The sequence below is a fragment of the Bos grunniens genome, chromosome 28 (assembly GCF_055505025.1).
Source record: "Bos grunniens cultivar Pamir isolate PY7600 chromosome 28, Bosgru_T2T1.0, whole genome shotgun sequence".
NCBI lineage: Eukaryota > Metazoa > Chordata > Mammalia > Artiodactyla > Bovidae > Bos > Bos grunniens.
The window spans coordinates 12,648,813-12,661,660 of NC_141192.1; the positions used below are offsets into that span (position 1 = coordinate 12,648,813).

The 12,848-nt window shown below is 54.2% G+C and overlaps 1 protein-coding gene across 9 annotated transcripts in view; it reads left to right on the forward strand.

The window, feature by feature from the left end:
* DLG5 (discs large MAGUK scaffold protein 5) overlaps positions 1-12,848 on the forward strand; it is a 123,659-nt gene that overhangs the window by 96,482 nt on the left and 14,329 nt on the right. For 2 of the 9 annotated variants that reach the window (XM_086381816.1, XM_086381818.1), the window contains 11 exons: positions 768-860; positions 2,217-3,236; positions 4,058-4,181; positions 4,519-4,660; positions 5,923-6,035; positions 6,649-6,744; positions 6,930-7,080; positions 9,595-9,672; positions 10,310-10,472; positions 10,581-10,714; positions 11,376-11,522. In XM_086381816.1, coding sequence (XP_086237942.1) covers positions 768-860; positions 2,217-3,236; positions 4,058-4,181; positions 4,519-4,660; positions 5,923-6,035; positions 6,649-6,744; positions 6,930-7,080; positions 9,595-9,672; positions 10,310-10,472; positions 10,581-10,714; positions 11,376-11,522 — 2,261 coding nt within the window. The remainder of the gene's footprint in view (positions 1-767; positions 861-2,216; positions 3,237-4,057; positions 4,182-4,518; positions 4,661-5,922; positions 6,036-6,648; positions 6,745-6,929; positions 7,081-9,594; positions 9,673-10,309; positions 10,473-10,580; positions 10,715-11,375; positions 11,523-12,848) is intronic. The other 7 variants (XM_086381820.1, XM_086381822.1, XM_086381817.1 and 4 more) reach the window with 6 other exon arrangements.

The window sequence follows — 12,848 nt, forward strand, 5'->3', positions numbered from 1 at the left end:
CTCCACAATCCTCAGCATGTTCCACCCCCCACCCCCTGTCATAACTCTGGCAACTAATTTGTTCTCCAGCTCCATAATTCTGTCATTTGGAGGACATTGTATAAGTAGAATTTAGAGTATGTGCCCATTTGAGATAGCCTTTTTCACTTGGCTTTATGCTGTGAGCCCTGTCACGTGGTTGGCTGTGCTGATGGAATGGCCCGTGATGCCGAGCAGTGCTCCATCAAGAGCACTGCCCCAGCATCGCCGGTCATCTACTGCATATACACTTTTAAAAAGGATTGGAACGAGTCTGAGAGGGATGTGGCCAGAGACTCAGGCGTATGGGTTGTGGGAGTCTTTGTGATGATACTTGGTGTCACGTGGTTCCTCTGTGGTCTCCCACACCGTGATCTCATTTTCAGTCTCCTCCCACTCCTGGGGGGTCAAACATGTTTTTCTTCCTTTTTGCGTGTGAAGGAGTTCTGAGCCACGGTCCAGCATCACACAGCAGGAAGCAGCAGGGTGGGATGCTCCCTGGGACCCCTGGAATTCTGGTCCCAGCCAGACAAGTCCCGTCCCCAGAGCGCTCTTAAGGCTGTGTATTTCGTTTGCTTCAGAAGCCCCATAACTGGACTTTGAGGGCCTTACTGGCGAGGGGCTTTCTCTCCTTTGCCAGCTCCAGACACGGGCACCTTACATAACCAGGCCCACTGTCCAGCATGGGTCAGCAGCTGGGCAGAACCCCTGGCCTGGCACAAGCCTGATGGGCTCTTTGTTGGCTCTAGATCAATGGCATTGCACTGGACAACAAGTCTCTGAATGAGTGTGAGTCTCTGCTGCGGAGCTGCCAGGACTCCCTGACCCTGTCCCTCCTGAAGGTAAGGACCCCACCCTGCACTGGCTCTGCTCTCGCTATCTGTGGGGCGGGCAGAGCCTCAGCTCTGTGTACCCGAGCTGCTTTTCCACATCACTGGGATCCTTGGGGAAAAAGTCTTGATTTCTAAGTCTAGGGTGTGCACTAACCCTGACTGGATCCTGGTTTAAAAACCAAAAACAAACAAACAACCCAGCTATGAAGGATGTTTGGATCGGGACTGGATAATTAGGTGATCTTAGGAAATTTTTACTTTTCCTGGGTATGATAATGGTGTTGAGATTATATAGGAGAATGGCTTCATTTGAGGGAAAGGCATGTTGAAGCTGTTAGGGTGAAATGTCATAATATTTGTAACTTATTTGCAAATGTTCTGCAGGGTAAATAGGTATAGACAATTTGGCAAAATATTGTTGAATGTAAATGGATTTAAGGACATTTGTTGTGCTTTCCTGTCAGCTTTTCTAAGAAGGCTGGAAACAGGCTCATCTACTTTATTAAGAGATATTTTAAAGTATTATTTAAACATTCATAGGCTTTTAGGGGAGCAGTTTCGGGTTTATAGAGAAGTTATGTTAGTACAGAGAGTCCTCATATTAGCCACTCTGTTTCTCCTGTTCATTTAGCGTCAGTGGGGGTGCATTTGTTGCCACTGCTGAGCCGGTATTCATACATTAGCATTAACTGAAGTGTTCAGGTGACATGAGGATTCGCTTTTGGAGTACATTCTGTGGGTTGGGACAAGTGTATAAGGACATGTATCCACCAGCACACTACCGTAGAGAATAATTTTACTGCTCTAAAGATCTTTGGGGCTTCACCTATCCATCCCCCTCCTCCCCTTGGCAGCCTCTGATCTTTTTACTATCTTCGTAGTTTTCTGTTTTCCAAAATGTCATATAGCTAGCCTCTGTAGCATTTTCAGATTGGCTTCTTTCACTCTGTAATATGCATTTAAGGTTCCCTGAGTGTCTTCTCGTGGCCTGATAGGTTGTTTCTTTTTATCGCTGAATAATATGCCATTGCCTTGGCATACTATAAGAAATATCTTTAAGAATGAAGCTTTTACATTTTGTTTAATCATTTAAAAAACTAGGCAGAACACAATACAAGTGATTTCAGAAAACGCTCAAACCAGGGAACTTTGTGTCTCTCCTGTGGGTTCATAGCGGCCAGGCTGTAAACAAGCCTCACCCACGGGCGAGGCGTGCACCTGTACGCCTGTCCGTCTGTCCAACTTTGGGGTGTGTGTGGCCCATTCCCTCCCATGGCTTTACCTCCAGGGATGTTTTTTGTTGACAGCTCCAGGTCCTGTCGTCTCACCCGCTCTCTTCCTCACTCTTTTGCAACCCCTACTTAGGTGTTCCCTCAGAGCGCCTCATGGAGCGGCCAGAATATCTTTGAAAACATCAAGGATTCTGATAAGATGCTGAGCTACCGAGCCCATGGCCCAGAGGTCCAGGCTCAGAATAAACGGAATTTGATGCAGCACAACAACTCCACACAGACAGACATCTTCTGTGCGGACAGGCTGGAAGACAGGAAGGAGTTGGGCCCCCCCGGAGGCAGCAGCTCCTTCCTGCACAAGCCGTTCCCCGGGGGACCCTTCTCCGTCTCCCCCCAGGCTTGTCCCAGCGCGTCCGAGCGCAGCCTGAGCTCCTTCCGCTCGGATGCCTCGGGGGAGCGTGGCTATGGGCCGGCAGACATGCGCAGCCGGCGGCCGCTGCTGCCCTTTGAGACTGAGGTGGGCCCCTGTGGGGCGGCGGAGGCCCCCCTGGACAAGGCAGAGCCTGACAACGCCCACAGCGGTGGGACCTGGCCCAAGGCTGTGCTCAGCTCCGTGGCGGGGCCCGAGAAGCTCTCTGTTTACAGGAAGCCAAAGCAAAGAAAATCTATCTTTGACCCAAACACTTTCAAACGCCCCCAGACACCCCCCAAAATAGACTACTTGCTCCCAGGCTCTGGGCCTGCCCATTCCCCCTTGCCCTCCAAGAGGGTGGGACCTCTGACGCCCCCAAAACCTCCCAGGAGGGGTGACTCCATTAAGTTCCAGCACAAGCTGGAAACCAGTTCTGAGTCAGAGGCCACTCTGGTGGGCAGCTCCCCGTCCACCAGCCCCCCGAGCGCCCTGCCCCCTGACGTGGACCCTGGGGATCCCATGCACGCCTCGCCCCCTCGCAAGGCCAGGGTCCGCATCGCTTCAAGTTACTGCCCTGAAGGGGACAGGGACTCTTCCTACCTGCCAGCCAAGAAGTCCTGTGATGAGGACCTCACCTCCCAGAAGGTAGAGGAGCTGGGGCAGAAGCGCCGCCGGCCCAAGTCCGCGCCCATCATTCGGCCTAAGCTCGCTCCAGTCGTGATCCCTGCTCAATTCCTGGAGGTGGTGCTTGACCCGGGGTGGATTAGGGCCAGCTGGAGGAGGGTGGGGCAGTGGGCTGTGAGCACTCCATGAAGAGGCCTGTGCTCGCCTGTACCGGCGTCCCCCAGCTCAGGCTTAGCCCTGGCTCTTCTGTTTTAGCTCTCAGCACCTGCTTGGGGGCGGGGGTAGTGGGTAGATGCCAACAGGAAGCAGACTCCCTTAGGAGACTGGAATGTCCCCTGAGGCGTGCATGATGGTGGTAACATGATGCCAGGAGAGGAGCATCATCTTGGGTGTGGGCTGTGGTTTGCTTATCTAGCAAGAAGCTTTTGAACTTTTACAATGGAACCGGGTGGTAGGGACCTACCTTGAAGAGCCTAGGGAGACAATATAGCACATGTGAATCTGTTAGCTGGCAGCAGGACAGGTGAGTTTTTGCAGGTGCTGTGGTCATTTCTAGGAGGGAAAGATGGCTATAAGCAGGAGAACAAATCTATGCTTCTCTCGGCAGACACAGAGCTTCACGTGGCTGGGCAAATCATGTGGAGTTGTTATAGACATGTGCCTGAGGCATACATGTGTTCTACTTTCTACACACAAAATCTGTTTCTTTGAAAGAACAGATTCTTTCTCTGTGGTTTTCTTCCAAAGTATTTTTGAAGGAAGTTCTACTCTTTCAGATGTGTTAAGACAACATGAATGAATAGCGAGCTATGAACTCTCCCAGGTGTCACTGCATGTGTCCAAGTGGGAGAAGCTAGGTCATAGAGGACAGAAATTGCTTGCTGGTGCCCGTGTGTTTCCCTGTTTCCAGCCACTGCCTCTTGCCTTTGGTTCTGCAGGAGCAGAAGTGCACCCCGGCCAGTGGAGAGCTCTCCCCAGATCTCCAGGAGTGGGCCCCTTACTCTCCTGGACATTCCAGCCGGCACAGCAACCCTCCGTTCTACCCCAGCAGGGCATCTGTGGGTGAGCTGGCAGGGCAGGGCTGGGGAGGAGGGTCGACGTGGGCTCACAAGGCCACCCGGCCTCAGGGAGAGTGGAGACGGTCGTTTCAGGGAGCTGCTGCATGTCCTCAACAGAGCAGTCCAAAAGGTTTAGCAGTTGCTGACCTACCTGGAGTGTTTCGTCTTGTATCAGTGACATTTTTTAGCTTTTCAGAGCGTTTTCTGCCCATGGCAGTCTGGGAAATAGGCAGCACTGAAGAGAGTTCTCCTGCTTTATGATGGAGAAGGGCCAGATGCTTGCATAGATCCGGGGCTAGCTGGGTATTGCAGGGCAGATGTCTCACCCTACCCGTTTCCAGGCACGGTGCCCCGGAGTCTGGCCCCGAGCACTGTGAGCTCCGTCCTGAGGAACCCCATCTACACCGTGCGCAGCCACAGGGTCGGCCCTTGCAGCTCTCCACCCATCCCCAGAGAGGCTGGCCCCCACGGGCTGCACCCCAGGTATGTGAGGCCGCCCACGCCTCCCTGAACCCCAGCCATCCCAGCCTACCTGGGTGTAAAGCCACTGTACACAGAGGGGCTCTGTATGGGGAAGGGACTTGGTAGAATAGCACTGGGACCCCAGGGAAAGTAAACTTTAAGGTCACTCTCTTCATTTACCAACATGGAGCTTGAAAAGGTATTTATAGGAAGATGGTAGTGATGGCAGGTGATACCTGAGTGCCAGGCAGTATGCTCGGACGTTTATAAGCATCATCTCACTTGATTGCTATAGCAACCTTGCTCTTAACTGTCTTTGGTTGATAGATCAGAATGGAGCCTTAAAAACTGAATAGATTGATGCAAGATCACTCATTGCTTCAGTTTTTAAGATTTTAATTGATCATCTACTACATGCCACAGACTGCGATAGTTCTTTATAGTGGAAAATTAAGCAGATAAACTTCCTCTCCTATGGCATTTGTGTTCAAGTGGTGGGGGTGGGGGGCGGGTGTAAAAAAAAAAAAAGAGAGAGAACAGAACCACTCAGATCAGATGGTGCTGAGTGACCTTGAAGACCCTAAAATGTCAACAGATTAGGCTGTGAGAAGTTAGATTGGGCCATGAGGAGGACCCCATGCAGGGGGATGCTGCCATGACCAGAGGGGCAAGACGAGGCCAGTCGCACAGGACTTGGGGAGGAGCTTCTGGGAAGGAGGGCCGTGGGTGCTGCGGCCCAGGTGTCTGAGACAGGTGATGGGCTCAAGGGACAGAGTAGGAGAGCCCGGGGAAGAGATGGTGAGTCAGGAGGAAGGCACAAACCCTGTAGGGCCTGTGGCCGTGATGCAGAGTTTGGGTTTTATCCTGAGTGCAGTGAAGACCACTGGAAGGCTGCAAGCACTGCCGAGATGGAGTCTCACAGCTAGAGGAGGTCACTGTTGGGCAGGCCAGCCCTGACCTGGGCTATGTCGTCTCCCCGCCCTCCACTCTCCAGTCTCCTGGGCGGGCTTTCCTGAGGGAGGTGCAGGACTCTGTCCTCGGTGCCGTCCAGCTTCGCCCTGCCCACCTTCTGCAGGATTCAGGCCTTCTGCAGTCCCTTCTGTCTGGTCCTGGCCCGGGGCTTGCAGGGCCCTCTGTGCGCAGCTGTGGGTGGTCAGTGTCCTCAGCTGCCCGGGAGCGGCTTCTGGGTTGCTTTGAGCTGGCAGAGGGCCTCGGGAAAGCCAGTCACTTGGTCCCATCCTGGTCTTCCTCCCGAGCTCCTCACCTGTCTGCTTCTCACACAGTGTCCAACACCAGGGCCGCCTCAGCCTGGACCTGAGCCCCAGGGCCTGCAGCGACTGCTCTGACATGAGAGCCTCCCATGGGTCCAACTCCCTGCCCTCCAGTGCCCGCCTTGGTAAGTACGCTACTGGAGCCTTCTCGCCGGAGCAGGCACCAGCCTTCCTTTGCATCCACACCCTCATGCCCAGACCTCCCGGTGGCCCCTCTCCTGACCTGGGGCCGAGGCTGACTCCATTCTGCACCCAGAGCCCTTTCCTGTGGCCTTCCTGCAGCTTCCCACGGTGGCCATGCAGTTGCTCTGATGATCTGTAGCCCAGGAGCCCTGCTCCTACCCTGAGGTCATTCTGGGGGATGTTGCGTTGCTGTTCAGAGAATGCCACCTGCAGTCGAGCCTGACAGTTATCCCAGAAGGACACTCATGTGGGGCTGCTTCCAGCCTTGTGGAGACAAGGCCACAGTGACTTTTGTCACCTGGGTTACCGTCTGCTCGGGGCTGGAGCCAGACTTGATACCGTTCTGCGGCAGCCTCCCCCTGCACAGATTATTCACATGCTGGGGACTGAGCGTCTGCTTTCCCTGACGGTCCCACGTTGAGACACCCCCAGGGACAAATGGCCGGGCCCGCTTACTTCTGTGTAACCGTGTGTCTTTCCTGACTCCTAGGGTGGTGGGGAGGGAGTAAGGGGCACTGTTCAGTCACAAGCCTAAGCTTTTGTCTTCTTGTGGAGCCACAGGGTCTTCCAGCAATTTGCAGTTCAAGGCAGAACGCATTAAAATCCCATCGACGCCGAGATACCCGCGGTCTGTCGTGGGCTCTGACAGAGGTGAGGTCTTCCTCAGTGCTTCCCTCCCCTGCTGGCCCCTCCGTCCTCAAGGTGGGGGCTCTGGGCACCGCTCACAGCTCCCCAACTACCTCCGCCATCAGTAATGGCCGGCAGGGCAGGCCTCAGGCACCTGCGCTCACGGCCGTGTGTCTGGGCCGTCTGGCCCGCACCCGCCCGCCCCGCAGGCTCGCTGTCGCACTCGGAGTGCAGCACGCCCCCGCAGTCTCCCCTCAGCGTAGAAGGCCTGTCCTCCTGTAGCCAGTCCCAGACCTCAGCCGCCACGTTGCCCAGGATTGCTGTCAACCCTGCTGCCCCCGGGGAGCGCAGGAAGGACAGGTGAGCAGGCCCGGGGGACAGGCGCCCCTGCGGTGGGCCAGCGCTGAGTCCTGGGAGGTGCCGGGGGTTGGGGAGGGCCCACAGAGTTGACCTCCAGCGAGGCCGCTGCAGCTTGGGTCGCCTCGCATTCGCTGGTGTCTTGCTGTAGGACGTCATGAGGGAGTCCTGTGCGCTCCTGATGCTGGAGGAGGGGCGCACCTGGCTGGCCAGGGAGGCAGGGTGAGCTCTTAAACTGAGTGCCCGCAGGCGGAGGTGGGGGGCTCCAGCAAGTGATGCTGGCGTCGACCTGACATTGTGATGGAGTGATGCCATTCACCACCTCCCAGGCCCTTGTTTAAGCACTGTCCACATAGTAAGTTGTGCAATCCTCGTGTAACCCCGTGATCAGCAGTGTCAGCACTGACCCCATGTAAGGGGAGGAGACTGAAGTTGGGAATTCGGAGTAGTCTGTCTGTGCTCACTTGGTTAGCGATCAGCCGACCTTAATTAGAATCAGACTCGTTCTTATCCTTTGCTTTTTGACCCCAGAACATAGCTGCATTGTTTGACCTCTGCCCCCAAGCTTATTGTGAGATAAAACACACGTAGGAAAAAAAAAGTGTATGAGGCATACACGTACAATTAGCCATTTATTGGTTCATTTTGAAAAGCAGCTGTCCCTCCAGACGTGCCTCTTCTCAGGGCCATCCCTCGCTGCACAAACTCTGTGGGCTCCTCATCCGCTTCAGTTGTTCTTCAGAGTGGGATTCACCAGATCGGATTTTTATTTAAAGGGTTCTCTCTAGATGGTAGTGGGAGATAGGATTAAGCTCAAACTTACCTTTATTTAATTACTTGCAAGGACTGCAGCTCCCCTGGTGGCTCAGATAGTAAAGAATCTGCCTTCAGTGCAGGAGACGCAGGTTCAATCCCTGGGTCGAGAAGATGCCCTGCAGAAGGCAACGGCAACACACTCCAGTATTCTTGCCTGGGAAATACCATGGACAGAGGAGCCTTGTGGGCTACAGTCCACAGGGTCCTAAAGAGTCAGACACAACTGAATGACCAAGGACTAGAGCTACTTTCCTCTACTTCAGTCCAAAAAGCCGAGGGCCCTTGTAGCTATGAGCCATAGAAACGATGCTGCTGGCTGGGCCCGTCATTAAGAAAACCTCATCTGACTTGACAGTCTGAACTTGTGAGACAGCACACCAAGCAAGTGTGAACTGGAGCGCAGCTTGTGCCTGTAACTGCCAGCAGGCCCCCGGGGGGTCAGGCGCAGTTTGTATGGATGTGTTCATGAGAGCCTCACCTGCATTGTGCAGACGGGAGCACACACTGGCCCTGAAGGGGTGTGGTTTTACTGAACCCCAGCTCAGGTCTTTGAGGGAACAAGATCTTCCCCCCAGTACGGTGGGTTCCTCAGAATCAGAAGGGGCCTTGTCTTATGCAATTGGACATCCCCTTAGCTTCCTCTACAGAGCACAGAGAACTGATGTGTGTGAGCGTGTGTGTGTCAATGACACCTGCCTTCATGGTGCTTAAATGACATCAAGTTTAACGTGTGTGACCTGGCTGAAGGACGGATTACTCATTAAAAATAGTCCCTCTTTTCTTCAGTCTAAAATACACTATCATTATTGAAAACTGGGTAAACAATTGAATCTCTGATGATCAGCGGTCCCCAGCCTCTTCAGCACCAGAGATATATTACATGGAAGACAATTTTTCCATGGACCAGGGTTGGGGGAGATGGTTTCAGGAGGATTTAGAAAGAAAAAAGGTTGCATAATTCAGGGGTCCCCAACATCTGGGCCTCAGACCAGTACCTCCTGTCAGATCAGTGGTGGCAGTAGATAAGAAATAATGTGCATAATAAATGTAATGCATTTGAATCATTCCAAAACCATCTTCTCCAACCCTGGTTCGTGGATAAATTGTCTTCCATGAAATTGATTCCTGGTCCTGAAAAGGTTGGGGACCACTGATCATCAACCAGAGATTCAATTGCTGTTATTTAACCTTTTGGCGGGGGGGCGGGGGGGGGGGGCGGTGCGCGTGTACAAGCGGGGGTGTGTGCGTGTACATGCGCACACACGCAAGTATTACATTTACAGTGTAAATGCATTTTATCTTATTTTATATACGTAAAGATTTCCTCCTTAATGTTATGTTTCAAGCTATTTGGAATACTAAGTATATTTTATGAACCTCTTTTACAAAGAAGCTTTATTGTTTTGACAAAACTCTGGATATTATAAAAGTTTAAATTATTCAGGAGGTTAAAAGGGAAGGATTACCTCAAAAAGGGCTCCCCGCTGCCCACCTGCCCTTCTACACGTGGATTCACACCCACCCACGTGCTCTGGAGGAGGGGACCTGGGGGCGGTGCTCTGCTTGGAGCCCAGGCTGCGTGCAGCGCAGCCCTGGTGGCTCAGTGTCATGCAGCTGTCTGTCTGTTACATTCCAGGCCTCCGTGGTTGTCTTTCTCCTCCAATCACCCCTCTCTTCTTTCTAACCCTTTGCACCTTCCAGATGCCTCCACCACCACAGATCCCTCCTGAGATTGCCTGCGGCTGCCAGGCCCAGGTCCTCCTCGCTGAGGAGTCTGAGGTTGGCCCGACAGCAGGGCCCCACCCCAGCCCCCATGCCCCTCATTCCCTCAGGGCGGTGGGTGGCAGCCTGGGGCCAGCGACTGCATGGTGTCACCTTGCTCCCAGCCTCCCCGACCCCTTTTAAATGCCTCGGGTTTGCAGCAGCTTAATTTCATGATCAGTTTACATCACCCTGTGTACTGGTAAATATAAAAACTGGTATTTCACATTGTCCCTTTGGGGGTAAACATCATCCCAGAAAGCACTTCTTTTCCTCCGAGGGCATCTGAGACCCCACTGGAGGTTTGTAAATTGCACATCGTGAGGCCATTCCTCTCCGGTCGTGGAAGCCTGCGTGCCCTTTCCCTGCGTATATCAGTGCTTATAGTTCACACGGACCACTCTGTGACTTTGGGACTGATGCCTCTGTGTCCACCGTGGGGGTCGTGTTTGTATTGCATGGGTTGTGTGGTGCATGGGTTGTGCATCACCACTGTGTGAGGGTGGACTTCATCATGTGCCCATCCAGCTGTGTCGTCATAGGAGCGTCCACGTTCCCTGGCCCTCTCTGCATAGCGAATGCATGCCTGACCTCAGACCCTCCCCAGACCTTCCCTTTGAGTCTAAGTCCCCAAAACCATTGGCTCTCTTCCAAGGCCCTATGTGGAGGAGCCACGCCATGTGAAGCTGCAGAAGGGCTCGGAGCCGCTGGGCATCTCCATCGTGAGTGGGGAGAAGGGTGGCGTCTACGTCTCCAAGGTGACCGGGGGGAGCATCGCTCACCAGGCTGGCCTTGAGTATGGGGACCAGTTACTTGAGGTGAGCGGGAAGCCGCCCTTCTCCCCCTCCCCTCATCCCTTTCTGAGTCCCAGGACCTCCTCCGTGCCCTCTTCTCTCCTTGCTGAGCCCGTTCTCCGTGTTTCCTAGTTCAATGGCATCAACCTGCGGAGCGCCACAGAGCAGCAGGCCCGGCTCATCATCGGGCAGCAGTGCGACACCATCACCATTCTGGCCCAGTACAACCCGCACATGCACCAGCTTAGCAGCCACTCCCGGTCCAGGTGAGGTCCTGGGCCTCCGAGGGGCATCTGGGCTGCAGGAGGAGAAGTGGAGGCCGCAGGTGTGTGGCTTGCTCTGAGGAAACCATGTGCAGCTGCAAGCTCTGGGGATTCTGCTGCCATGAGAGGAGAGTTGAGCAGCCTTGGGCTCTGGAGAAGAGACATATCAAGGGAGGGTTTCCCCTCCAGAAATGGGGTGTGGAAACAGGTGGCCAGGCACCCTGTGAAGCAGGATGCCCCGGCACATGTCTGTGGTAGCCAGGCACTGAGGCCTGAGGTGGATCCTCACATTGAGCGGTCCGACCCCTGTCCGTGGGCAGACGCCAGACACCTGCCTTTGTGCTGCAGGTTGCAGGACAGGTAAGCAGAGAGAGAGAAGTGCCCCTGTGGTGCAGGGGTGGGGCTGAGATGCTCAGACACAGGAAAGGGGAGCAGCGGATTCAGGTGTCCTCAGGCTCACCGTTTGCCCTCAAGTTGAGGACAGGCAGATCATGCAGGTGGACAACTGAGTCCAAGCTGCCAAGGCACTTGCTCTTCTCAGGGCTCAGATCATAGAGCTGTGTGACCTGGTCTTCGTTCACATCCCAGAGCCCAGCACCACCACAGCGGGATGGCTCTGGGCAGCTGCCTGCCATTCCTTATTCTTCCTGTCCTCTGTCCCCAGCTCCCACCTGGACCCCGTTGGTATTCACTCCACTCTCCAGGGCAGCGGGGCCACCACCCCAGAGCATCCCTCTGTCATTGACCCGCTGATGGAGCAGGACGAGGGCCCTGGCACACCCCCGGCCAAGCAGAGCACCCCCAGCTCCAGGTCAGTAACTGCTTGCCAAGAGCCTTCCGTCAGTGCACCTGGGTTGAGCGGGGCGGCCAGGAAGGTCATTTTTATAGCCCCTGTGCATCCTCTGAGGGACGTGGTCCCAGCGCTGCCCTGCATTGCAGATGGCACACCAGCTTGTCAGGATTTGGTGTGGGGAGCATGCCAGTCCTTTTCCCTCTCTCTCTCCTGCCCTCTCTTTTTTCTCTAGTTTTTCCACTGACTCAATCCTGGCTCTACTTTTTTTCTTTTTCTCCTCCTTTTCTCACTTCACTTGTTCTCAGATGCTGAATCCCACAGTCCTCACCCATCCAGGCTGGGGCTCTGGCCATCCACAGCAGTGTTGCCCCCAAGGAGCTCCTGGTTTGAGGGTGGTAGATCAGTGAACAGGCGTGTACAGCACAGCTGAAGTGCTGGGAGGGGGACCGGGGGCCATGATGGAGCATGGCTGGGAGCTGAGTGACAGTGTTCAGGACGAGCAGGGGTTACCCACGCGAAGGGTGGGCATGGAGAGAAGTCAGGAGGAGGGACCAGTGGTAGTATGGGCAGGAGGAGGCCCTGTTCTCACAGGAACTGGAGGGGAGGTGGGGCGAGGGCTGTGCAGGCTGGGTTGGGAGGTGTTCCTGCAATCCTGGATGGAGCCCTTTCTCTGGCATGGCGTTGATGGACTCCTCACGGAAGTTACAGGCTGGAGGCTGGGGCCTCTTCAGGGCTCTCCTGCTTGTGACCCTTCACTGTGCCTGTGAGGGGTGCACTTCAGTTCAGTCATGTCTGACTCTTTATGACCCTGTGGACTGCAGCACACCAGGCCTCCCTATCCATCACCAACTCCTGGAGCTTGCTCAAACTCATGTCCATCAAGTCAGTGATGCTCTCCAACCATCTCATCCTCTGTCATCCCCTTCTCCTGCCTTCAATCTTCCCAGCATCGGGGTCTTTTATGAGTCAATTCTTCACATCAGGTGGCCCGAGTATTGGAGTTTCAGCTTCAGCATCAGTCCTCCAATGAATATTCAGGACTGAGTTCCTTTAGGATTGAGTGGTTTGATCTCCTTGCAATCCAGGGGACTCTTGGGAGTCTTCTCCAACACACAGTTCAAAAGCATCCGCTCTTAGGCGCTCAGCTTTCTTTATGGTCCAACTCTCACATCCATACATGACTACTGGAAAAATGATAGCTTTGACTAGACGGACCTTTGTTGGCAAAATGATGTCTCTGCTTTTTAATATGCTGTCTTAAGTTTGTTATAGCTTTTCTTCCAAGGAGCAAGTGTCTCTTAATTTCATGGCTGCCATCACCATCTGCAGTGATTTTGGAGCCCA